This window comes from Catharus ustulatus, chromosome 1, assembly GCF_009819885.2.
Source record: "Catharus ustulatus isolate bCatUst1 chromosome 1, bCatUst1.pri.v2, whole genome shotgun sequence".
Classification (NCBI taxonomy): domain Eukaryota; kingdom Metazoa; phylum Chordata; class Aves; order Passeriformes; family Turdidae; genus Catharus; species Catharus ustulatus.
Genome location: NC_046221.1, coordinates 110,567,320 through 110,592,617, shown reverse-complemented (window position 1 = coordinate 110,592,617; position 25,298 = coordinate 110,567,320). Strand labels below are relative to the sequence as shown.

Genomic DNA, 25,298 nt, shown 5'->3' with positions numbered 1-25,298 from the left:
GCTGCTTAGGGAAGCAGTTGCTCTGGAAAGAACAAAAGAACATTGTGCATCTTCTCCCTTGAAGTCACCTGGTAATTTCACCAAATCAAAGATAAGCTGACATAAAAGAGGTCTCTTCCCTCTACCTCCTCTACCCTCCCATCTGCCAAGAAATGCCAATCTCCTCTGATTTTATTCCAGTACTCATTAACTTCTTTGCCCCTCACACATGTGTCGGCCAGCCTCGGGCTCTTCACTGAAAGATCTTGTGGAGCAATAAAATGTTTTCTTCTGACTGTCATCCCATATTGGCTGTCCAGACTTGCTGTGCTCAGAAAACCATGGTAACAGTGGGTGATATGTCAGTCAGTCCTTTCACATTATATAATAGCTAATGTAAGAGAGCACTTATCTTTTGCATGGGATGAGTGTAGACCTTAATCTCACTCTGTAGGTGTCACAACCATTCAGTATGAAGCAGATAGGCTGTTCCACAAGTGTGGTATACTTGTGGTTTACCATGCTCAGGTCATTCTTCCAGGTGAATAATGTAGTTTGATCTCTCCTGTCCCACCTTGAGGCCTTGAACAGATGGAATGGTGTGCTGAGAGCTGCTCCCAGGATATAGCCTTTGTTTCTTCAGTTCTCCAGCCAAAACCACACCCGTGGCAATAAAGAGCATCAGTTTCGACACACACACTTGATGTGTGCTTCAACTAGGCAAAGTTTGGGCTCTTTGTAATACACCAATTTGTTTGTCTGTTTAAATAAATAAAATTAGCACAAATGTTTTTCCCCAAAAAGGAAATAACACCAGGGAAGTCAGGCTGGAGTTGCCAGGTTGCCCACCCACACACTGAAACATCCCCAACACCACACTGCCAGTGCAAATACGGCACTTCAGTAAGGAGATGTGGCCAAGTACTGGCTGGAGCCACATGGGCTATTTCTCTGAATGCTCCAGAGCTCCTAGAAGGGTCTCTGCTACAGAGCTTTTGTTGTGGAGTGAATAAAATCCTTGTGTTTGTGTAACTGTTATGGCTCTCCAAGGTGGTTCTACAGTTAAGAGAAATCCAAAATACTCCCGTCTCCCTTCTCGCATTTATTTATTGATTTATCCCTGACTAGTGCTGCTCAGATTTTAATCTAAGTTAAAGTGTTTATAAATAGTGATTTTATTAACATCTGTTATTTACTTTTCATTCAATCATTAATTTTCATTAAGCATTCACAGCTAAATAATTGTCTGGTAGACTTTAGTGAGGTAATTACACATAAAAATTTAAATATTGAAACCCATCGCTTCTTGTGATGGGTAAAAAAATTTTTTTGAAGAAATTGCAAACAAAGTTCACACTCCAATCCAAGAGTGGAAAAGTTGGAAAATACCCATCCTAGATTCAAATTAGAATTTTTATGTTCATGTTAAGATGATTATGTAAAGACATATAGGCCAAGTGAATGGGACAGGGCTGTATCACGTCTCTGCAAAACATTATTCAAACCCCTCCTTCCCCATAGAGTATTTTTCCTGGTATATCCAAGCCAGCATGTGTCATACACCTCCATCCAAGCTTTCCTCTTTTAGCCCGGACTTTCCAACAGCTTCCTTTCAAACTTTTCTTTGTTCCCTAATACCAGTTTCATCTTTACAGAGGGACACTGTGACCTACTTTGACTCATGGACCAAGTTTACACAGCACCAAATGTAAACCCAGACTACTCACAGCTGTAGGTTGGTTCCTCACATCTGATGGCTGGTGAAAAGTACCTGAAAGACCTTCTGCACCACAGACAACATTTCTTTTTTTTTTTTTTTTTTTTTTTTTTTTTTTTTTTAAATTAAAAAGAAGCATCAAGGCGGTACAAACACCTCTCTGAAAAACCATTCACCTCAGGTTATTTTGGCAGTGTTTTGAGGCAGTGAACCTGAAGTAAAAGAACCCAAAAGTCACAAAGCAATTTGCTGCTGAAATCTACAGGAAAAAAAAGAAAAAAAGCTGATGGATAAGGGAGGTAAATTGCAGGGAAAACACCATTTCTACCCCATGCACCACACCATTACAGACACATTTCTTTCGTGAAGTTCTGCTGTACATGGTCTGGTAATGTTTTTGCAAATTATTCTGCCCACCTGCTCTGTGCACTTTTCTCTCTCTGGCAGGCCCTTGCACACGGCTCTTGTTGTTTCCCCATCATTATCCTGTTATAAAGTATGGAAGTATGGTTAATCTTGGTGCTAGGAACACAGCTAGACTGCTTAGTAAAGAAACAAGAACTTTAAAACATTTCAAAGGATTTATGGACTCACATTGCTGAACTCTGTCTCCCACGGATGTGTGTACTGAGCTCGCCAGGCACTGAAGCTCTCCTCAGAGCACTCACAGACTACAGGCTCCATTTGTAGGGAGGGGTGGAGGGATGCTTTCCATGTCCTGTAAGGATCATCTGTCTTGGGATTACTGTGAATTTTGGAGATGAGAGGACATAGCACAGAAATACAAAATGTGAACATTTCTGTCTCCTTGAGAACGCGATTAACCCTCATACTTGCACTGTGAAATAAAACTAGTTACACCCACAGAAAAAATGCAGCCATGAGCACAGCTTGGACCACATCTTCAGCATGCACCTGAGCTGAAGATTCTCCAGGCAAAGCCCAGTTTCTGTACTGGTTACTGTTGAATCAGCTGATATCACAGTGATAGGCCCAGTGTGAATATGAGAAGAGCTGAGGTCAGCTCTATGCACCCACCCAAGTTCATCCATTTCTATTCAGCTCGACATTTCCAGCACAAGTCATCCTCTGCTGATACTCCTTACTGAGCCATCATGTACTCTAAAACTTCACTCTCTGCAGCAGCACTTGTATTCAAGTTCCCACAGAGCTCTAGTTTCACGGAGAAGATGGGGCTGTTCCTGCAGATTTTGTTTTTAATTTTTATGGTTTATTCTAAATGAAACAAACTCCAAAATGCACTGTGCTTTGCAGTAGAAGAAGTCTTACATAGCCTTTTAAAGAAATGGTAGCAAACGCTGTTCAAAGCCTTTTTTTCATAATATTTACACAGTAGTTGATCCAGACAGTAAAGGGATCAAAAATCAGGAGAGATTTTCTTGCACAGTTCTTGAATGAACAAACATTACCAGAAGTTGCAGGAAGCTCCTGACTTATTATCTATCATATCCATGGGGTAAGCATGGGCTCTAACAACTCCTTCTAAAGGTATTCCCCATGTTATGTTTGGTCGGGCAATTCACTTTGGGGTTCACAGGTAAGTTGGGTGCCCTCATGGCCAATCAGGTTACATTTGCTTTGTCTTCCTTCACTAAAATATAAGCTCAGTGTTTAGGATATGGAAATATACTGTTGCTTCATGCTCATTTTGTTTAAATCAGTCTATTAATTTTTGTACTATGCAGTCATTCTCAAGACAGGCATGACCTCAGTCTTTCATTATTTGATACTTTCCCTTTGTGGGACAACGTACAGCTCTTCCATGTTGCTCATCACTCTTGGAAAAGGACCAATTTAATGAGTTCTTTGGCTGAGTGACATAGAGGGAAAGGAAGAAAAAGCCTTCTTCATTGCTTTTTAGGGACTAAACTCTAGTCTTGCTCTCTACAGGCTTGGGAAACACCAGATAATTTCTGTCAACCTGAATGACATGCTTCTGTGAATGCAAACAGTGGCACAGGAAATTGTTTAAGCCTTGAGAAGGTTAAAGCATAGTTTCTTAAGACAGTGAGAAGTTAGCCTCCTTGAAGCATCTACAGAGCATTAGAAGTGAAATGGGGCAGATTGAAGCAACATCTCATTTTTTTTTCCATTGCTGTTATTGCTATTTATTGCCAGTGAAGTGTTCCTATGCATCTGTAACGGCACTCATTTCTCTAGGGGACAGGAAGCTTTAGTGTATATTTCCAATGAAACAGTTTCTAAAAACCATCATTTTGACCTCAGCATCTAAAACTTATTTCCCTGCAGACTTGGAGGCAGAGTGAAGCTGTTGGGTGAGACTCACAGTAAGACTGGCAGATGAAATTTGCCTGTTTCAGCAGTCAGGGCAAATGGTGAAGTCAGCAGAAGGAAGAGCCCTGCCCTGCATGTGAGAGCTAGGAAAGCCTGACCAGCTGCTGCTGGCCATGGGACTGTGTGAGCAGGGTTGGGGCTGGTCAGGCTCAGCAGGAGCAGCCCACACTGTTCCCAAATCTCCCACCCAAACTATTCTCCACCCAAACATCGCTCTCTCCCTTCCCCCATCTCTCTTGTCCCTTCCCACTGGTGGGAGCAGCCTGCCCTGGCCAGCCTCGACGCTTTGTTCAGCGTCGCTTCAGCCCAAAAATCCAACTTAAAAAGAGAAGGAGCTTGGGGGGCTAGAGGGACTTCCCCGTGGTCCTGCCCTCGGTGGGATGGCCTCACTTGGGCAGGCCACTCAGTCAAGGTGCTTGAGCTGGATTTTAACAGCCAGATGAAGCTGAATGCCCATTTCTCTCCCTGCCCAATGGACACCTCTCCTTACAAATAAAGGTTTATTGTACATCCCTCGCTGAGGTAGCCGCCAGCACCGTTCCCATGAGAGTGGGTGATATGAGCCGACATCGGGCTATGAAGGGAACGCCGACCACTCAAGGCACTGGTGTGGCTCAGGACCACAGGGCTGCCACAAAGCACCAGCCCAGCCTCAGCGTGCCCCGGGAGCTGCCCACGCCTGCACCAGCCGCACCTGAGGAGCACAGTGCCCCTTCCCCGCGGTCCGCGGCTACTCTCTGCCCCAGCAGCCCGGCTCCCCGGCACCGGGGGCTCTTATCCAGCGGCCCGACCCTCTCCCCCATCAGCTTTCCAGGGGGAAAAACTGGTTCGGGGGCTGGGGCCGGGGAGCGGGGATGTCCCGGGGGAGCTGCTGACAGCAGCCGGGCGCCACTCGGGGCCGGGGCTGCCCCAGCGCTCCGGGCCGGCCGGGGGCTGGAGCGGGCGGGGGCCGGGGAGCGGCGCCTTGGCCGGAGGGGGGTGCGGAGCCGCCGTGGAGGGCGGAAACGGGGTGGGGGGATTTGCGTCAGTGAGGGAGCTGAGAGCGGGCGGGACGGACGGAGGGACAGGCGGACGGAGGCACAGACGGACGGAGGCAGCCCGCGGAGAGGCACCGGCCCGCTGCGCTCGCCCGCCCCGTGCCCCATGGAGCTGTGCCCGGGGCCCGCGCCGCCCTCGGGGTGGGCGCTGCCGCTGCTCCTGGCCCTGGGCGCCGCCGGGCTCAGCCACGGCACCCCGCACCTGCCCTACTCCCGGCCGGGCTCCCGCAGCAAGTGAGTACCGCCCGCCCCGCGGGATGAGCCGGGCCGAACCGGGCCGGACCGAACCGTGCCTGACCGACGCTGTCCTTCTCCCCCAGGAACTGGTGCGCCTACATCGTGAACAAGAACGTGAGCTGCTCGGTGCTGGACGGGACGGAGAGCTACGTCCAGGCCCAGTACAAGTGCGCCTGGAACCAGTTCCCCTGCGAGCCCACCCTGGTGTAAGTAGCGCACGGGGCGAGCTCGGCAGGGAGGGCGCTGGCCCCGCACTGCCCAGCCCGGGGCGCTCGGAGGCTCCCGGGGCCCCGAAAGGCGCAGGGCTGCGGCGGGGCGTGCGGAGCGCCCCGGGCACAGCGCGCCCGAACAAAGCGCTCGCTCGCTGCGGACATCGGGCTAATTAGAGCCAGATTGAGTCGCTGCTCCGCGCTGCCGGGAGGGAGCTGCGCTGGCACCCTCGTCGGCTTGGAGCGGCGTGCAGGCGGGCGGAAAGCACGCGGGATGCGCTCCGTGGGCGGCGGGAGCGGGACCGCACCTCTGCGCTGCCGGGAGCGCACCTGGGCCAGGGCTGCCGGCGCTCAGCCGCGCTCAGAACCGGTTTGTGCTCGCTCCGTGTGCTGGATTGGTAAAGGGAGAGCCAGGAACGTGAGCCAGCACCTTTACAGTCTGTGTATCCTTGTCTGATCCAGCAAGGGGAGCGGCCAGTGCAGATTTTACGGGGGCTATGTAAAGTTACTTGTTTGGTTTTTAATCTCCGTGCGTGTGACCACCTGGGAATCTGTGGAGTGGCCACCTGCGGCAAGGTGTGGTGCAGCAGGTACAGCAGGCATCAGGGAACAGAGGGGTCTCTGGCTAGTCGCAAGCAAATCTCCTTTCCTCATTTTTCCACTTAAAAAGCATTAATATTTACACATTTCTGTTTGAAAGTTCTGGAGGATTCTCTGTGAAACCATTATAGCATCCCCAGAAAGTCACTGGAAAGACACCCATAGATTTTCATAGGCTTAGACTTGGGCTGAGGTGATGATGAAGAGTGTTTTTACAATAAGGCTACAGTAGCTAGTTTTTATTTTGACATGAAACAGTGATGATGAGACAGATCCTGGGTACTGCTGAAATAGAACTTCAGACACTGATGACGCTGCCCCCCTGGGGCCAGTGACAATAGGTGCTGGGTGTTTGGGAGTCAAATGCACTGCTTTCTGTTTGTTTGGGTTGTTATTTTCTTTAAAAACCCACCTTTTCTCTACATAAACAGTAGAATTTGAGAGGAAAAAACAAAGACAGCAGACAGCTGAGTAACATTGTCTTGTGTAACTTCCCTTGTTTCTCTTTGGTGTCTTGTACTGGCTGTTTTGGACTTCTGACTGATTTTATGGATGTGTAATGGGGTGTGCCCTCTATCCCGAGAAATCTCTGTAGTGGAGCTACAGAGGCATGAGGAGGGGTTGAAACTGAGCTCTTTAAACACATAAATCACCAAGCATTAAGATAAGGAATTTCAGAGGCGGTAAATTAGGGCTTTCATGGGTTATCTGCTAGTAGATAGTGAAGAAAGTGCAAAGGCATTGCTTCTAGCTCAGGAGATTCCTGCTCTGAGAGTGTGAGATTGTTGGCAGGAGTAACAAGGGGAAGCCCAGCTTGAGCAGGGGGCTGGACTGCATGACCTCCAGAAGTCCCATCCCTTCCAGATCTCTGTGTGGTTCTCTGAAATGGCATTGTCTGTCCTTGTGCTTCTAAACATCTGGAGTTGGCTGCTGTCAGAGAGAGAATATGGGGCTGAACAGACATTTGGTCTCACCAGCTGTGTCCAGTCTCATGGGGTTTTTTTGTTCTTTTGAGAATGGAGTTAGCTGCTTATCGTAAGACTTTGTTTCCTCTGACTTTCTTTGGTGAACATCACTGTTGTTTTCTTCATAACCATAATGGCAACTGCAAAACAATTCCTTGTTCTTAACATAAAATATTCCTTATTCTTACATAAAACATTTTTCTCCTGTCACAGCAGCAGCTGATTGACACCAAGAGAAGGTAGAATATCAAAATAGTGAAGTTTTATTGTGTTCAAAACTGTTTATAGGTTGTCATTTTATTTTTGTGTCTATTGCATATATGTTCACTTAGTGGCAGCGTGAGAAAGGTGCTAATCCAAAAAATTTGAAATATGTGTCTCCTGCAAATCCCTAACTTGATTCCTGTTAAAAATATTGTTTAATTAAGAAGGAGCAGCGGTCTGAATAACAAAATGTGTTTATATACATTTGCTAGCTAATGTTCACAAAAATAGGACAGCTATAAAACAACAAAGAAATGACTGTGAGGACTTTGTGGATATTATTCTCTTTTTTCCTCCTTTATACACTTTAACAGGGAACTTAAAATGAACTAAGTAGCAGATATTCATGGGAATAGAGTACAGTCCCTGTGTAGTCTCCTCTCGATACCCATGGTTTTTCTAAGGGCTCATTCAGCTGCAGACAGTGGGGACAGTGAGATCCAAACCAAACAAAGAGTTCCTTAACTGTATCATGGATGTGTGTGTTTTATTAGTACTTGAGTACTATTAGGTCTATTTTTTAATCAGTCAGTGGATTTACTGTTGGTTTATATTACTTTAAGACGAGGCTTAAAGAGTCCTTCTAGTGTTTAGGTACAGTCTAGGTTAAGCATAACAGTTACTTAGATTGCAATATATAGGGGAGCGTTTCACTGCTTTAAACTTGCAGTGTGTTCCTGAATTCCGTGTGTTCTTTACAGACAAGAGAGTGTGGATTGCAGATATGGATTATCGTCAGCCCTGATTTACCTTTGAGTTGTTTTATCTTTTAAGAAATAGAAAGCTCTGGTGATTAAGCCTAAAATCATATGCATGCATGAACCCTTTTAATCTACCCTTTAGGCCCATTAAAATATAATTTGTCTGAAGACAAAAACCCTAAAGCCCCCTGTTGGAATTACTACATTTCCATGATTGTTAACTGTAAATTCATTTTGGCTGCAGGGTGTATTTCCTGCAAGATTAAGTTGAAATTCAGGAAATCATTACACTTCATTGTTTAACTGTTTTATAGGTACTTGGGCTCAATAGTGCATTTCCTTGCTGAAAAGTTGGTGAATGCTTTGGCTGATTAAGGTGTCATGGATGAGAGTTGAAGTGTGGCCTGCTTAAGAGATAGGAGGAGAGAGCAGAAAAAAAGAAAGAGCCGAAATGCCCTTTGAAGTATGTTCCCTTTGAAGTGTGAGGGGCTCCTGATTTATTTTTCTTAAAACTGTGACTAGTAAATGAAGGAGAAACTTTGTTATTAGTGGGTCATTGGGCTGAAAGGTACAAAAATATTAGTGTTTATACTCACTAAAAAGAACTTGGATGTTTTGAAATTTAATATTGCTTCATAAATAATGGGCTCCTTATGGCTTCTTTTGTCATGAATTTCCATTCCTATTTCTTATGAATGGTTTGGCAACTTAATTTGCAAAAATAGCAATTTGAAACTAGTAGCATTATCTATTTCTAAAAGAAAAGACATGTTGCCTTTCTGGTTAGATCCTGCACACTCTTGTGTCTTGTTTGGGACATCCTCTGGTCACTATAGCTGGTTCAGGGTAGGGTGTTGTCACAACAGTTGTTTGTTTTGCCTCTTGTTCTGTAGAGTGTGTGGGTGCACCTGGCTGTACCAGAGGTGCACCAGTTTATGGCTTTTGGGAAAAGCTGCTTTCACTAGCAAGGTTTTGATTTTAAAGTCTGAAGTGAAGTGGTTGAGTGTTTTCTGGGATGTTTATGTCTTTGCTACAGAACTGCAAACAGGACTTCCCCCTACGAGGTAGTAAATCAAATAGAAAAAATTCAGCTTGGTAAGAACCTCTGCAGACCATTCCATCCCCTCATAGGCCCCAGCTAACAGCAGAACCAGCTTCAAACTTATATAAGGTTGCTCAGGGACTTGAAGAAAGGATGTTTTATCAGATCTCGTAATTCATGTACCAACCCCCATTAATTGTGCTCAAGTGAGTAAAGATATTTGTGTGTTCAAGTCAGATCGTCTGTCTTCAGCTTGTGAGGAGTGAATTTCATGACTTAGTGTAAGCTTCTCATCTTAACACTAATGATACATGTATACTAAGCAAACCCATTATTTCATTTAGAAAACGACCCAGAAAATGATGAATGAATCAATAGCTAAATTAGCAAGTCTCTCCAAATCTCTCACTGAGCAATATTTTCCAACTACTTGTCATTTTATACTTTCAAATGATCATAAATAAGCCCAGCGCCAAACTAGTAATGATTTTATTTATAGCCCAGAAGATTCAAAGCACGAGATTGAAATGACTTTAGAGAATGTTACAATGAGTTTTCTGTATTCATAAACAACAGATTACTACTTATGAGTAAAACACTGCTTTTAATAAACAGTATTCCCCATTTATTAACAATATATTGCTGGGTAAAAGTGGAAATTTTATAACTGAAAGCCCTCACATGAGACATCCAGTTCAAGTTGAATGGCTTCATCCATCTGGCAGCCCCAGAACGACCTGGGTGGAGCACATCAGCCCCAGCCTAGGAACATCTAGGAAATCCCCATGTAGTCTTCAACTTTCTAACAGTCCTAGTGTAGTTTTCTCTGAGACTGTTCTGTTGCTAGAAATCAGGCTTGCAGATCAGTGTCAGAGTGCTCAGCACCAGGCAGGATCAAACCTCAGATGTACAAGTCAGCACAGATTGAGCCTGTGCTTGCCACTGACCTCCAGCAATACATATCTCATAAGAAAAACTTTCAGGATGCACAAAAACTTGAAGGGAAAGCGAGAGCTGTTTAATGTTTCCCCTCCAAGTATCTATAAAGGTCTTCAGGACTTTCTTTCCAACTTTGTGTATTTTGCACGAAGCAGAATTTCTTTGTACAGGCTCCAGCTAGCTGACTACATAGGGAGGTTAGCCTAGGGGCTTGTGCATTGAAAACAGTAAGGAAACTTAAAAAACTTCAGTCTCCTGGAGTGCCTGTTTGAAAATCTTTGAGATCCTGCTGGGTGTGGTAAGTTTTCCTGGCTGTCTCCCCAAGTCTGAAGTTGTGCATCTCTGCCTCCATGCACTGAACACAGCAGAGTCTTCTCTGTAAACTGGACAGGGAATTTTCATTTCACACATCATTTGAATTTGCTGCAGTAATGTTTTAAAAAAAATAAAAAAAGAAAATCCCATGCTGCTCCTCACTTCACATTAATGTAAATACCGAAAGTTTCATGCTTTTCTGGTTTGAGAAATGTGTGACCTGGAGGTCTGGGGCCTCTTCTGTTAAGCACCAAACTTGCCAAAGCAATAAATTTTTATTTGCAGGTTGCTGCTGTCCCATTTAGGTGTATTTTACAATAAATCACCCAAATAATCAAGGAACATTTGTACCATTAGACAGCAGGCAGTGCCAGTTTTACACATTGGGGATATTACGACTCCTATATGACTTCATTTTTGCATTTGCATTTCCTTTCCCTTGTGGTTCACTTTTAACTTGGTATTTTGAAAAGTAACAGCTCTCCAAACAATGCTCCATTTTATTCTCAAAGTTGGGGTCCCACTTAATCCCACAGGTTAGCACTTGTCTTCCTGAAAGTATTAGTTATTGTTTCATCTGGGTATATTTTCAAATCATCTCTCAGCAGCAACTCTTTCTAGAGCATTCTGGAAAGCAGCTTATTTCCTGGGCAGAGAAGCAGAAGGGAGCTCAGTTTTTCAGGCAGCTTTATCAGCATCAGTGCTTTGCATCTTCACTTCATCTCTCCACTCATGTAAGGTGAGAAACTTGGTCCCTGCTGCTGGGAGAGGCAGGTGGTGATGCTGTAAACATATAACCTGTTACAAAGTTGTTCCTGTTCCATCACTGAGTACATCACACTGCTGCGTTACAAAACTTCCCTGCAATCCCTTTGGAAGGGATGTATTTTCTGGATTCTCCAATCCCATCCTGTTTAAGTGGGATTTTTATAACTTGCTGTTGGTCTGTTACCGTATGTTTGACTGACATTCAATATTGTAAATCCCAAGACTGAAGCTCTGCTTTGAGCCTTGTCGCAGGCTGTCTGTAGCTCTAAGTTACTTAAATGCATCCTGTGTCCTTGGTTTGCTGCTCCTAAGAAAAGGATGCCTACCTAGAGATAATTTATGAACATTAAGAGTATTAACATTTTAAGCTTCTGGACATTTCCTACTGGACTTTAGTAGTCAGATTTTTGCAAATAAAATCCTTGGCAGCCAAGAGAGAGTTAAACAGATAGGTAGGTGTTTGTATTTGTGTGTGTGAAGGTAGATAAGCAACAAGAAGAAATCACTAGGATGAGATGCGAGGTCAGATTTTAGAGTATGCAGTCCCTTGGTTCTTTCTTCCCACAAAGAAACATTTTCTCTCCCAAGAGAGAAAAATTTTAGATTGAATCTCATCTTTTTTTGATAGAGGAATTCCAGCTGAGTGGCATAAAATCCACTGTATAAGTAATAAACAATGGCACTTTGAAATGAAACCATGTGGTGTTGCTTGAGAATAGTTGAATGTTTTTGTCTTTTACCAGTTCCTGTAATCTTCTGTTCTTCTTACTGAACAAAGCACGAACTCTGCAGTAAATTTCAGCCAGATTCTCTCAGTTGCATTGAAGCAGTGTTCAGTGTTGAAGGCATCAAAGCACCAGAGACCAGGCTGTAGTGAGCTGACTGGGGCAGCATGGTTCTCTGCTTCTTCCCTGGTGCCACTAGATGAGATGACAGTTTAATTTAGGGATAGACAAATACAACTTTTTCCTTCCTTGTACGAAGGAATAATGCAATCACCTGTGCCAGATCTCTGCCCACTTCACAATTTCTTCCAGATGGAAGGGCACCCTCTTGCATCATGCTTTCCAGGTAGTGTGAAGACACCAAGCAAAAATAACCAATGGAAAAAAGTACTGAGTCTCTGACTGCTCATTCCTATTTTATGAAACATTCAGTAAAATTGCAGTGCTTTCATAGTCAGATACTAAAGCACTCTTTGCAGTGAACTGGATGGGTGATTTCTTGGGTGTGTACAGAGCAGGCAACTATGTTCCTGTGGATGCAGACTGCTTTGACTCATTCCCTTGCTTTCCTTCAGCTTCTTCCCTGTTAATCCTTTCAGTCAGTAACAGTTTTTTTGTTTTTGGTCTATTGCTGTTGGCCCTCATGGAAATACAGACAACTGAAACCTATCCTTACCTACACACCTGATATCCAGGTGTGCTGAAACTCCCTGTGGAAGACAACTGCTACAATCTCCAAAGATTTCGGTGGAACTAGGAATTCTGCCACCATTTGTAGGGCATACAAATAGGCCTGCACATTTGGGAAGCAGAAAACATAGGATCAACTGGTTCTAGTTCAGTATTTGTGTAGTATAAACAGCCAATAAAAGGTGTTTCAGCCTACAAAATAAAATGTGTTTGGTCCAAATATGATTGCATTTAATTACGTCTTCTAGGTAGTGTTTTTGGGTGGTGTCTATATGCCACTTCTGTGCTCCCATTGCCATATATTGGAGATTTGGATGACTGGGACTATAGAACTATAATATAACTGTATAGATATAACTACCAGATGATGCAATTTACAAAGAATGTGTCTACATGCAATAAAATGTTAACTAGTATAGATTTGATATCTTCTATTTCATAGAGACAGAAATTTGCAGGCTGCTGAAGTCATGGGATTTGTTCCAATCACTACACAATTTTGGACCAACCTTGAAGCTTTGTGCTCAGAGTAAACATTTTATACGCTGCTTATGTAGAAACATGCTGATTCTGTGGTCTCTTCCTTGCAGTGAGGATGTGGTGGCACTTATCTCATTGCGTTTCCCCAAAGGTTGAATGTTAATATCCAGTTACAGAGCTGAGCCATATGTTTTCCCACCAATTTAGTCCAAATGTTTCTGATTTGTTTTATCGCTATTAGGTGACATTCCAAATATCAGTGTTAACTGTTTCCTTCTGTGCTTTAGCACCGTGAGAATACTGTAGCTCATTCCCTAGTCAAAATGTCCAGCATTTGCAGCAAGCATGAATTTTTAATTAAGCATTTTCCTGTAGAAGTACTTCTTTCTCAAAGAAGAGGAATATTTGAGTGCTATTGTCACCCTGTACAACTTCATTTCAGCTGTGAAACACTTAAGATACCAAAAGAGGAGGTTTGTATTAGCATTCTGGGTGTGTTTTCTCATTTCATCAGCGTGTTGAGTTCATGGTGAAGGTAGTAGGCGTGGGTAGTTACAAGCCTGTTGTGGAAAAACTCCTCCAAAACAACTATTCTGATGTTCTCTCTTACAATGAAATATTACAGATAGTTGATATTAACCTTATTCATGCTTTATAAAAGAATGATTTCCATATTTAGCTCAATTTGTCAAGAGGTTGTGACCATCATCTTGGACTTGAAATCCTCAAGAGAATGGAGTGACTAGGCACAGTAAATGCTGGTGTGTTATATGCAACTTCTAAACACATAAGAAATTACTATTTTTAAAAATAGTTTTGAAATATACTTGTAAAAATAATTGTGTTTATTAACACTTATTTGAATAGCAGAAATCCGAGTCAACCAGAGGAAGATTTGATGTTTTACTGTTTTTTAATTACATCACAGCATATACAGGTACAAAAGTGGAACCTTAATTTCAAGACCCTTTTTGTGGACCCTTTTGACAAAATTGCCTCACTCAATAACTCTGTAAAGATTCACACCTGCCAGATAAACAATATGAAACTTGATATTTCATTCCAACCATGTATCTTTATCCAGCTTCATTGAGAAGGAACATTTTGTCTCTCTGGCTACCCTGAGTGCATTTTCTGTGTTTTGTATGTTTGTGATTGCATATTTTAAGTTTACTCTTACTGTGAATGAGTAATTGGATTCAAAATACTGCAGATTTAAATAAAGACATGTCTAATTTATACCGTTTGGTAATTCCCAGCCTTATGTCTTTTACATACATGGAATCATGAATTATTCTCAGGATGTGATCCCTAGCAGAAATTTATGGTTTGTTTTGTTAGAGCTGTAACCAACAACATAATTGTGTTCTGTTAGGCTGCTATATTCTAACAAAACCCTGGAAGTCTCCAGCTCCTCCACTGAAATTCACTGAGGGAGCAAAGTTCTGACTTCAGAAAGCACCTTGTCTGATTGAGAATATCCCTGGGGCTGGATTGATGCTGATGGCTGTCACTTGTCCCCAGTGCAGCTGGACGGTGCTGCCACAGGGACACCATTCCTCACGTGGGCAGCTTGCACAGCAGAAGAATGTCATGTCTTGTGCTTGAGGAATGTCATTGGCAGAGAAGCTGTAGCAGTGGAGCTGTGGTTTTTAAGACATTTTTATGTGACTGGATTGAAATTGGAGAAGTGCTAGTGCAAGTTCCTGTTTCCCAGCCTTACATGGCTAGCCTTCCTGGAGGAAATGGGAGTAGCTGCGTGATTCATTCAGCTGGGCTGGCAGTATAGAGAAGTAGTTCTTGGTAAGTAAATCCCAATTGAATTTTTGAGGCATCCATGAGTTATAGCTGTCTTGTTACCATAGTTCAAAGAGTGATTATGAAAGCTGTTCTAGGTCCAGATTTTGAAATTTAGCTTATTTTGGCTCTAGGAGAATTGATTTAGGATTCAGGTTAATCTGTGTTTGATATACCATATCTGAAAGCAAAACAAATCCAATTGGTACTGTTGTTTCAAATTAGAAAGAATTTTTAAGAAGTGAACTGATTTTCAATTTTTTTTTTTAATTATTAAATTGTATTTAAGGATTTAATGCCTATTAGGATCCAGAAACTATAAAACAAAGAAGAGTGAAAATGTCAAACAGGCCTGTTGTTTTATTTTTAAGATGGAGTTTGGAAAAATTATAAATTTTCAACATTGGAAAAATATTAACTTGATTTATTTTTTTTTTTATATTCTTCTTTTGTATTTGGTTGTGTATTATGATTTTTCCAACTCTTGAAGTCTCTGAAAGTGTGTGTATTGATGAATATGACTACTGAGAAGTTGTTCAACGAGAAAGTTGTCAGAAATATGGTGGAAAATCCTTGTTCTGTAATTTAAGCAAAGAAGCACACAGTTTGCATATGAGTAGTTCTTATTAATTTTATAAAATTAGTTTCAGCTATATTCTTAAAACTTCGTTGTGAAAAAAAGAGAAATTTGGCGTTTGAAAATAACCAAAATATTATATTTTTCAGGAAGGAGTTTGGCCTTGAATTAAAAAGAGGAACACACACAAAGTTAGGAACAGTTAAGTGTTTTATGGAAATCATACAGAAATATGTACAACCATTTCCGGCATGGGAAAACTGATCTGGAAGTTCAAAGTTTGCATTTCAGTAATGTGGTGGTTGTGAGAGAGGTTGTAATGACTCCCAAAACCACTTCAAAACACTAAAGCATCTAGCTAATCCTGTTGCTCCAGACTCTGGCAGCTAGCTGGAAGGAAAGGATTCAAACCCAAATTATCTACACAAGATAAGGCAGAAAGAAAAGGAAGTTCCTGGGTGGCCGGGATATTGTTCTTCCCAGTGGTGCCCTCTACATTGCACTCCTCTATTTAATTTTTAAAGCACTTGACCGTGGGGATTTCTGTGCTTTGTAAACAGGATTCAGCAGATGTTTAAGTGAAAACTGTAGAAGAAATGATGAGCTGGAGTGCAGTCTGCAGCTGTTTCATATATGGTGTTCAGAAGGTATAAAAGGATTGGAAACCCTCTCTGAGTTTACGTGCTCCAAGTCAGAGTTTGAAAAGCTGACAGCCGCAGCAAACCACTGCAGTTACGAACAGCTCATGGACAGAGATACAGCGCAGCCTGACCCTGCCTTCCCATGCAGATCCACAGAAAAGCAGAATCCAGAGAGGCTTATTAACTACTCTTGGCCCAGAAATAGTTGGAAAAACTGTGATTGTCTGTAGTGAAAATAGCTTTTCCCCCTTAAATGAGAAGTCTGGGACAAAGTGATAATGCAAAAGAACACTGTTTCCCAATACTCAGAAATTAGACTATATTGTGGCAGACTTGGGAAGGATGCATTTGGAAAAGAAACAAATTCATAATTAGTAGTCAATGTTTTAAGCACACCACTGCAAGTTTGTTAACCAGCTTACCAAAAAGGGACAGCAAATGGCTGTCAGATGGGGAACATTATATTAAAATTGTGTAGCTGAAATATGCTGAATAAAAAGGTTAGAATTATTTCATCCACTATTTACACGCATGGCAGGAGAGGCTCTGAAGGGTAACAGTAAGCTAACTCCCACTCTCTGACTTTCAATAGGAAATGTTTCACAGTTGTGTAGAATTTACTTCTTTTCATTTGGTAGCTGATGACTGAATTTTAAAATTTTTAAATTTTTTTACTAGTAAGGAGTTTTGCATATTTTATACATGACCATGTTCAGTGAAATAGGTGATTTTTGTGTGATAGCATTACTGCTTCTGGTGCTGTTCTGTACTGAGTTCTCTCTGTCCCAGGATACACTCCCTGTGAGCCCAGCCAGGCTGAAATCTATTACAGAGCTCCTGCAGATTCCTTTGTGGCTGTCCTGCATTTATTCTGCTGGTATTACTGTTTAGGGACACCTCAGCTCTGAAATAAGCCTGTCATTCATTAATGGTTGCAAACTGTTCTGGTCTGAAATAATCTTAAGGCAAATAGATCTGAAAAAACCTTAGAGGAATTAGTAGCATGATGCTAGTTTAAGTGAGAGAAAGGAGTTCACATGAGAAATTGGGATGACTTTTTTGTTTCTGTGTGTTCCAAGAATACCATTTTATAGAGTTCAGGTGACAAATGCCCGTGTTATTAATTTTCCTCATCTCTCAACCCAAAATGAGCTGTACCTTTAATTTAGTTTTTATCCAATGGCACAGACTCTGTTAGTGATCTGGTGGATACCGCAGTGTCTGACCACAGCTGAGCATATGCGATGTGTTTGAAGGGAAGCTATGGAAGAAGTCTATGGTTAAAGAAAGTTGCACAACCAGGATCAGTTTGTAATTTATTAACTTTTGAGTGATTAATCGGGAGGCTTAAGGTTGTATGTACATAAATAATGTGTGCATAGGTTTGTCTGCCAGACCCTCTTCAACTTAACTGATGAAGTAGGAAAGAGTTGACTTCTTTGTTGGTTGTAGTGTTTCTTCTGATTCCTTCTTTCATGTCCTCATCCGACTCACACTTTCAGCATTTTGTCCTTCTCCAGAATATCCCTCCCAGCCTTGACTGTGCTGTACATATGGGTTCTGAGGAATGGTTTAAGTGGAGACTGTGGAAATACAAATGGGGCAAAGCAGGCAGAAGCATTTTTTGATGTTCAAAAGAGCCCTGGGGGGAAAGTTGGAGAAAAAATATTTTGAATATAGAGAGTAGGACGCTGGTGGTCACTGTTGCTCTCAGTGGTGTCTGATGAGTTGTATCTTCACTTCCCACAACATTTTATCCCTCTGCTCATCCATGAAAAGCCCCTATTCCACGGCTGCCTATCATGACCATGTTGAGTGGAGGCAACTTTAAAACCTAGACAGAAACATTATATTGTTTGATGTCTAAAGCAGAAAATGAGTAATAGCTGCAAGTATTTGATTTTCATTATAAAAACCCCCAAAACGAATTTAATTTTACCTTTAATCTAAATAGCAGCTTAGGTAATGGATTGTTTAAAATGCTTTCTGTTTTGGCAGATACCGAACGAGTTTCAGACCTCGGTACACAGTTGCATATAAGACAGTGACAGAGCTGGAGTGGAGATGTTGTCCTGGCTACAAGGGGGAGGACTGCAGGGAAGGACCAGCAGAAAAGCCAAACACTGCTCGTCGTCCCGCAACGCCAGGGAGAGCTGTTGTGAAGAAAGGCACAGGTAACTTTCTGTTCGAATTTTGGTATGCACAGTCACGTCTGGTTTCTTGTTTTGTCTTCAAAGGATAAGAATCATTATGGTTTCTATTGAACTCAACTACTGGCAGGTACAAAAGGCATGTGGAAGACTCAGTGTGGTGGGAAAATAACATCCAGGCAATAGCAGTCCTGATACAGAGAATTTCCTGGAGAATAACAGAGGAACGGGCTGTAGAACACTGGCTGGAAATGCCAGCTGGCTACTCATGGTTCCAGAAAATCTTTGGGTTAAGACTGTGGGTTTTGTAAGACTTTACAGGGTTGGGTTTTTTTATGGTTTCTCCAATTGTCAGGAAAAAAAGAAAAAAAAAAAGAGTGAGACTGTTAGTAAAACAAACAAAAAACCCCTCCCAAATATTAATTTTAATGATATATAGGATTCCTAGCAGTTTCACAGTGGCTTTTTTTTTGAGATTGTGAAGATTTTAAACATTCACATTAGACTATGTGCCTTAATAATGAGGAGTAAGGGAATAAGTATGGATAAGCCTCAGCTTTTGAAAAAAATATCTTAAAGAATGAATGATGTTTGTTTGTGTAAGATACTGTCTCCTGAAAGGGCAAGAAGGAATGTTGTTACTGCCATATATGCCTTTTCTCCATTAAGAAAAAATGATAAACAGATGTGTCCTCCTGAAGAACTTTTTCCAGCATAATTGGAGATTAGTGTCACATATAGCACTTATTCAGATTTCCACATGTGTTTTCTGTGTGGTGGGTGACTGAATACATGGTTTCAAGCTAGTCCCATAGTTTATATACCTGCTTTAAAAACAAGCTTTTTAAGTATTTTGTTAGCTGATCTAAAATTATTAATTCCAAAAGATGATAATAAAACATGGTGATATCCACATCCTTCTTCTCTCTTCTAGACAAAATTAAAAATTACTTTTTACTTTTCCTTGATTTTATCCTTTCTTGACCTCTGATAATGTTGGTTTTCTGGGTTTTTTCCTGTATTTTCTGCAATCGTTACACATTTTGCATGAAACTGAGCATCCAGACTTGTACATAGATTTGTAAATGAGGTCCTACTAATTACAAGGTCCAGATCCATTAATCGATTTACGATAGGTAAAAAGATTGCAGGTAAAAGTCTTCTCTAATTTTCACTCTATGAGGATAAGTTATTTTAATCTAACAGTTTTGAATGTGTTAATTTTATGCTTTTGCACGTTTTTACTACCTACTTAAGTATATGAACAATAATTAGGTATTTGTGAAGCAACTGTGATAACTGAAATATCTTGTAGAACCCCATGTTATTTATGGGACATGTATTTGGACCCCAGTTCAGTAAAACACAGAAGCACAAACCCGCTTCAGGCACATAAATGACTGCCATTGAAGTTTTCAGTGGGAATTCAGGGGCAAATTATTGCTATAGGAGATGCAGAGGTTCTAAGGTGGTTGTGCTGTGATGTGTATGGGTCTCTATTGGTTTGTTATTTATGCTGTAGCTTAGCTCTATTGCTGAACAGGAGGGGTGATTGCCAGTTTTAAAACTGTGCTAAAACTTTTAGCTCTGAGGGTTTTGATAACGTATTAGTTATAAACGACTGAAAATAAGAACAGAAAAGGCAACAAGCATTGAGCAGTTTAAATAATTATTTCATTTTAAAGAAAAGTGAAGTTAACTGTAGCTGATTGAAACAGATACCACTGGGAATATTTACATCCACATTTTGTTATTTCTGGGAAACAGATGCAGAACCAACACAAGCGCCAGAGCCTCCACCATATGAGAAGAGAATGCAGTTTCTTGAGGACGAATTGTTTAGACTTACACGATCCGTGATTGAGCTTCAGTCCTCCGTGGCAGGTGTGAATGAAAACCTGAAGCTGACTGTACAAGAGGATGCTAGCAAGATGTTGGTCACTTGGCTGAACAACCTTTATGACCGCCCAGAGCCTGACAGTGCAGTTGGTGGTGAAACAGACACTATTCAGCTGCCAGGACTCCTCAACAATAAAGATCAAAAAGACCCTTTTATTGATTTTGAAATGGAAGATATAAAAGCTGAGCTAGCTGAGGTCAAAGAAGCCTTGAAGATGAGGAATGATGAGCTGGAGGAACTGAATGGAAAAGTAAAAGGCTATGAAGGACAATTAAAACAACTGCAGGAGGCAGCACAAGGACCTACAATAACAATGCCCCGTGACAATATATATCAGGACTATATAGACTCAAAATTCGAGTCCCTCAGGCAAGAAATAATGGAAAGATTTGAAAAGAGAATGGCAGATCTGAAGAACTCCTGTGAATACAAACTAGAGGATACTCAGCCACAGCGTGATGGCAGTGAAAATAACTGTGCAGGGATAATCGATGTTATAAGAGGAAAAGAGAATGACTTGAGGAAAGAAATAAATGCTCTCCGCACTCAGATTCCATCAAACAACTCCAGCTGTTGCAAGAAGGGTGAGGGAAATGACTTTGACCAACAGTTGGAAGATTTAGGTACAAAGATTGAGAGAATTATGGAAGCACAGAGGATCTTAAATGTCAGAATAGACAATGAAATAATTCGATTGTCGACTCCAGATCTAGAAGATGTGTTGGGGGAGAGGCTGGAGGAGCTGGATGCAAGGATGAATATTACAGAACGCAATGCTGAAGAGCACTGCTTTTACGTTGAGGAGACACTCCGTGGAACTATCGCTGCTGAGGTGGATGAACTGAGAGACTTGTTCAACCAGAAGCTGCAGGCACTGGAGGTCAGGCTAGGCGGGACTATTTTGGAGATTGCCAACACCACGGACCCGGATGGAATGTTTGTTAATCCTGGGCCTATCCTGCCTAGTGATGCAGGGTTTGCAAATGAGCAGTTTTCAGCAGAGATGAATTTCGTGAAGGACAAACTGCTGTCGCTTGAGCAGCTCTGTGGGCAGAAATGTCAGTCTGCACCGCGAGGTACAGAGGACCTTCAGAAAAAGCTGGAAAACTGTAACGACAAGTTCAACCACTTGCTTTTGAAAACAGAGAATAATTCTGTTCTCCTGCAGTCTCTAAATAGCTCTTTTAATGAGAAACTCAACTCAATCAAGGGTAACCAACGCGACATCCAGAAAATGCAGAGAGACGTACGTGTATTCCGATACAATCTAAATGCCATTGATAAAGATATGAAAAATCTCCAAGATGGCCTGAGCAGCTGCAGGGAGCAGCTTCTGGGTGTCAATTCAACATGCAGAAAAACACAAAGAGGTGTCTTCCGAAAAATTGATCAAATGCAGAGGACATTTGCAAATCAAACTGCTCATTCCAGTGATAATTGCTGTGGTGAAGTGAAAGAGAGACTAGAACAATTGAATGACCATATGCTGAATGATCTTAGCAAGTGCAAAGAAAAGACCCAGGGTGTCCAGGAGGGTGTTTCAGATGTTGAGAGCAGAGTCTCACATGTTGAAAAAGTCTGTGGCAAGCTGGACTCTGTTTCAAATAGCTTGCAGAATATAAAAGAAGGTCTGAATAAGCACGTGAGCAGCTTATGGAACTGCATCCGTGAAATGAATGGAACAATAGCATCCCATTCCACTGATATTGCTGGCCTCAAAAACTCTGTCCAACAGTTTCACAGTCAGGTTTCCAAAATCACCACAGACATTGAAGGCGTGCTGAAATCTCAGCCTGACACAAGTAAGTTTCTTGCTTATTTTTTTACTTTTTGTTTGTTTGTTTTTTGACTGGCTTTCCTTTCTGAAACGCTTAAAAAAGAACTAAACAAGGAAGAAAAAACTTAATATTACACAATTCCTGCTTTGTTTTTGCAGTGACTCTTACTTTGGCTCTTTGCTCCAGAACACCACAGAGTACTTTGAGTGCTTTTAAAAGTATCCTCCTCCTCCTCCTCCTCCTCCTCCTCCTCCTCCTCCTCCAAAAAAAGTCTTACATGTTTTTTATGTTTACTTCGAGCTAGAATAAGAGAGTGGGAAAAGCAGTGATTTTGAACAGTGATTTTAAAGTGAGTTTTAACTAATAATTTTCTTTATGGTTCCAGTTTATTTTATTTCTTTGTTTTGTTTAATTTTGTTATTGAATTCCTCAGGGAAAATTGAACAGCAAATAGAGAAAACTGAAGTCAAGTGAATTCAAATTTGTGATAAGAAAGATTTCCTCTAAGTTATGTTCTTAGCATGAGTTAATGATTATAATTCAGCACTGACTCTTTGATCTAGAAGTTTCACGAATGAGCTCTGGCATATCTTGGCATGGCAATATAAGACTTCTGCTTCTTAGCTCTCCCAGAAGCTTGCATTCCCACAAGGTCCTTGGCAGTACTTGGCACATTCCAGCTGGCAATATTTTAGCACCTCAGCCAACTCTGTTAACAGTCCAACATGTTGGTGCACATCTACCTCCACTTTGTTTAAAGTTTGCGTTAGAGCAGCAGAGAAGCGGGGGCACATTCCCTTTGGCTCAGAATGCTGGGAAATGGTAATCTCAACATGCTGGTGAGCCTTGCCATGAAGTTTAGAGACCTTGCCAAATACCACTCAGTTTCCTCTGCAGTTCTTGCTCCAAATTTCAGCAATGGGTTGTTTTTCTGAGAGCTGAAGTTTACAGAAGGAAACTGAGTTCCTGTTTTCCTGTTTCTGTTAGCATGATGCAAAATCATAACATTTGGAGACTGTTCTGAAACTGCACTCTTCAGTTGGTTGATGCTTCTGGTTTTAATTCTGTGCACGTATGAGATAAATAGGAGGCCAATTTCTGTGACTGGCGTAAAATTAGAAGAGGTGCTGAGGGAGGAGCCTGTAAGTTGTTGCAGCTGATGGGAGAGATCAAATGTGAGACTCTTGAGTGTTCTTTCTTGAATGGACAAGTTGTGCCTCATGAAGGGAAGAATATCCTTCTCACCCCAAGGCAGGGACTTGAAAACCTGTGATTGATGTGTTTCTTTTGTTTAATTGTTTAAAACCAAATATATAGCAGTACTTGACATAAAAATCATTATGAAGTACGACCTTTTTGTATAAAATTTAAAAAAAAGTTTCTCTTAACTTGGAGGAAGTAGAGTGAAGAGGGACTGTAAATTTCAGATAATTCTTTTGCTGTGGTTTTGACTTAAATTCAACAGGGTTAGGACCTTTATTCCTCGATCTTGCAGAAGCATCCCAGTCTCCATTAAAATGGAACACAATGTATCTGGGTAATCCTGTTTCTCATCCATCTTGCCCAAAATTAACTAGCACTAGGGAGAACATTGGAGAAAGGTCCAAGATACATACAAATAGTAATCTTTCTTCTGCAATTTGAAGCAGGTGTTCAAGCAACCTCATGGGTTGCATTTATCAGCCCCTGTTACAATGTAAACATCTGTAATTAAAATATTAATTAAATTAATAGAAGCACACCTGGGTTTCCATAAAATAACACCTTGTCAGGGCAGATCCCTCTATCCACTGCTGGGTATTAAAAGCCTGCAGAAGGATGCTGCTGCTGGGCCTGGGGTTCAGGCACTCTGAGCATCCCTTGCTGCTCTGGGGTGCCTCTGGCCTCTAAAAGATTTGTGAAGCACACTGCAGTTCCCAAATGTTTCCAATTACAATAACACTGTCTGGCACAGCAGCCTAAGTAAGTTTTGATGGCAGGAGCTGCAGAAAGATTTTGGCAGAAGAACCTTTTTTGGAAGTGATTTTGGGAGTCCTGCTACGTGAGTTGGGGTATGGCTTTAACTATTTTTGCATCTGTGATCTACAGCATTGTCTCCCATACCAACATTATTTGACAGGAAGACCTGGACTTGGATCAGTGGAGAGTTTCTTATGCACAATTTGCCAGCATATCGTAGCATTCAAATGATGTCATTTGACTTCAGAGGGGCCGAAACAGAAACAAGTTGTTACTAATAAAGTTTTTGAGGGCAAGTAAGGCAAGGATGTGTTGCAAGAAATAAAACATAAAGTCTTACCAAGCAGTGTAAGCCCAGCAAATTCAAATGACCCTCATCTTAAAAATGTATTTTCTTCCATATTTTTTATTCAGGGGTTTCAAATGCCTCAATCCAAACTAACAAGCCAACTTAGCAATGACTCTGCATCAGATACAAACCCAGAGACCAGAAATGTATTTAATTTGTTGTAATTCATGGCAAAGGTAATGAAATGTCCTGCAGGACACAAGGCAGTGGTGACAGCAAACAGTGGTCTACTCTAACCTTTTAGGGAACCATGGGCAATGTTCTCTCCAAGGTAAAATGATCCAGCAGCTTTCCATCCACAATAGATGATGCCATCCACCAGCTCCGTGTCTCGCAGTCTAAATTGTTCTCACTGCACTCTGTTCTTCTCTGTGGGTATGTTTGCTCTTCACATGGCACAAAACTGAAAGCTATGTTGAATTTGGTGTTGTCTCTTAACTTACTGCCTGTTAATTTATATGTATAGCCAGGAAGTTTTCCAGGAATCAAAAGTGTGGTCTTGCAGCCAGATACCATGCTGGGAGTGGAGTTTGCTTTGGTTACAGTTGTTTGACCTGACCTGCAATTCCTATGGTAGTTGTCTGTGTAGCAGGGTTTTGAAACCAGCAGCAGAATGTTGTCTGATGAAGTTGTGGCCTAAGAAACCAAATGTGTGCTCTGCATTACAGCATGGATAAAATGCAACATAAAATTTTTAATGCTGTAGTGTGAGTAGTCATACAGGCAGTTCCTCTAGGCTCCCTGTGAGCTTGTGCACGATGCTCCATTCTAACAGAATTGTAAAATCCCCTTGGAGTCTGTAACAAAATTCACGTGAGGTCTTTTTGGCTTCTTGTGAAAGCAGTCACAGATTCCTTTACTCTCTAGTTAGCTTTATGCAGTTTGTTTCTGTGTGTTTTGGGAGCTGAGGAGAGCATGAGAAGACACTGGTATGTGATGTGGTAACCACATTGCCACTCACAACAGTGATGACAAGCAGAGAAGCAAGGATGCTGCTGCTGAGAGCAGTGTTACTGTTTCTAGCTGTGCAATGATCTCAGCTCAAGTCTTTGCCTTCCCAGATAGATGGGAAGATGATGGGAAGATTGTGTTCATGGCCTGCTCAGCAAGGTTAAAGCAGGTCTCTACTCACATGTATCTGATTGCTTCCACTTGAAGCTGAG

At 41.8% G+C, this 25,298-nt stretch overlaps 1 protein-coding gene across 1 annotated transcript in view; it reads left to right on the top strand.

Moving 5' to 3' along the window:
• Positions 1–5,155: 5,155 nt before the first annotated feature.
• Positions 5,156–25,298, top strand: part of EMILIN2 (elastin microfibril interfacer 2) — a 36,486-nt gene continuing 16,343 nt past the window's right edge. Inside the window, exons 1-4 of the mRNA XM_033075352.1 lie at positions 5,156–5,283; positions 5,370–5,492; positions 17,998–18,173; positions 19,917–21,851. Of these exons, the coding sequence (XP_032931243.1) occupies positions 5,156–5,283; positions 5,370–5,492; positions 17,998–18,173; positions 19,917–21,851 (2,362 nt within the window). The remainder of the gene's footprint in view (positions 5,284–5,369; positions 5,493–17,997; positions 18,174–19,916; positions 21,852–25,298) is intronic.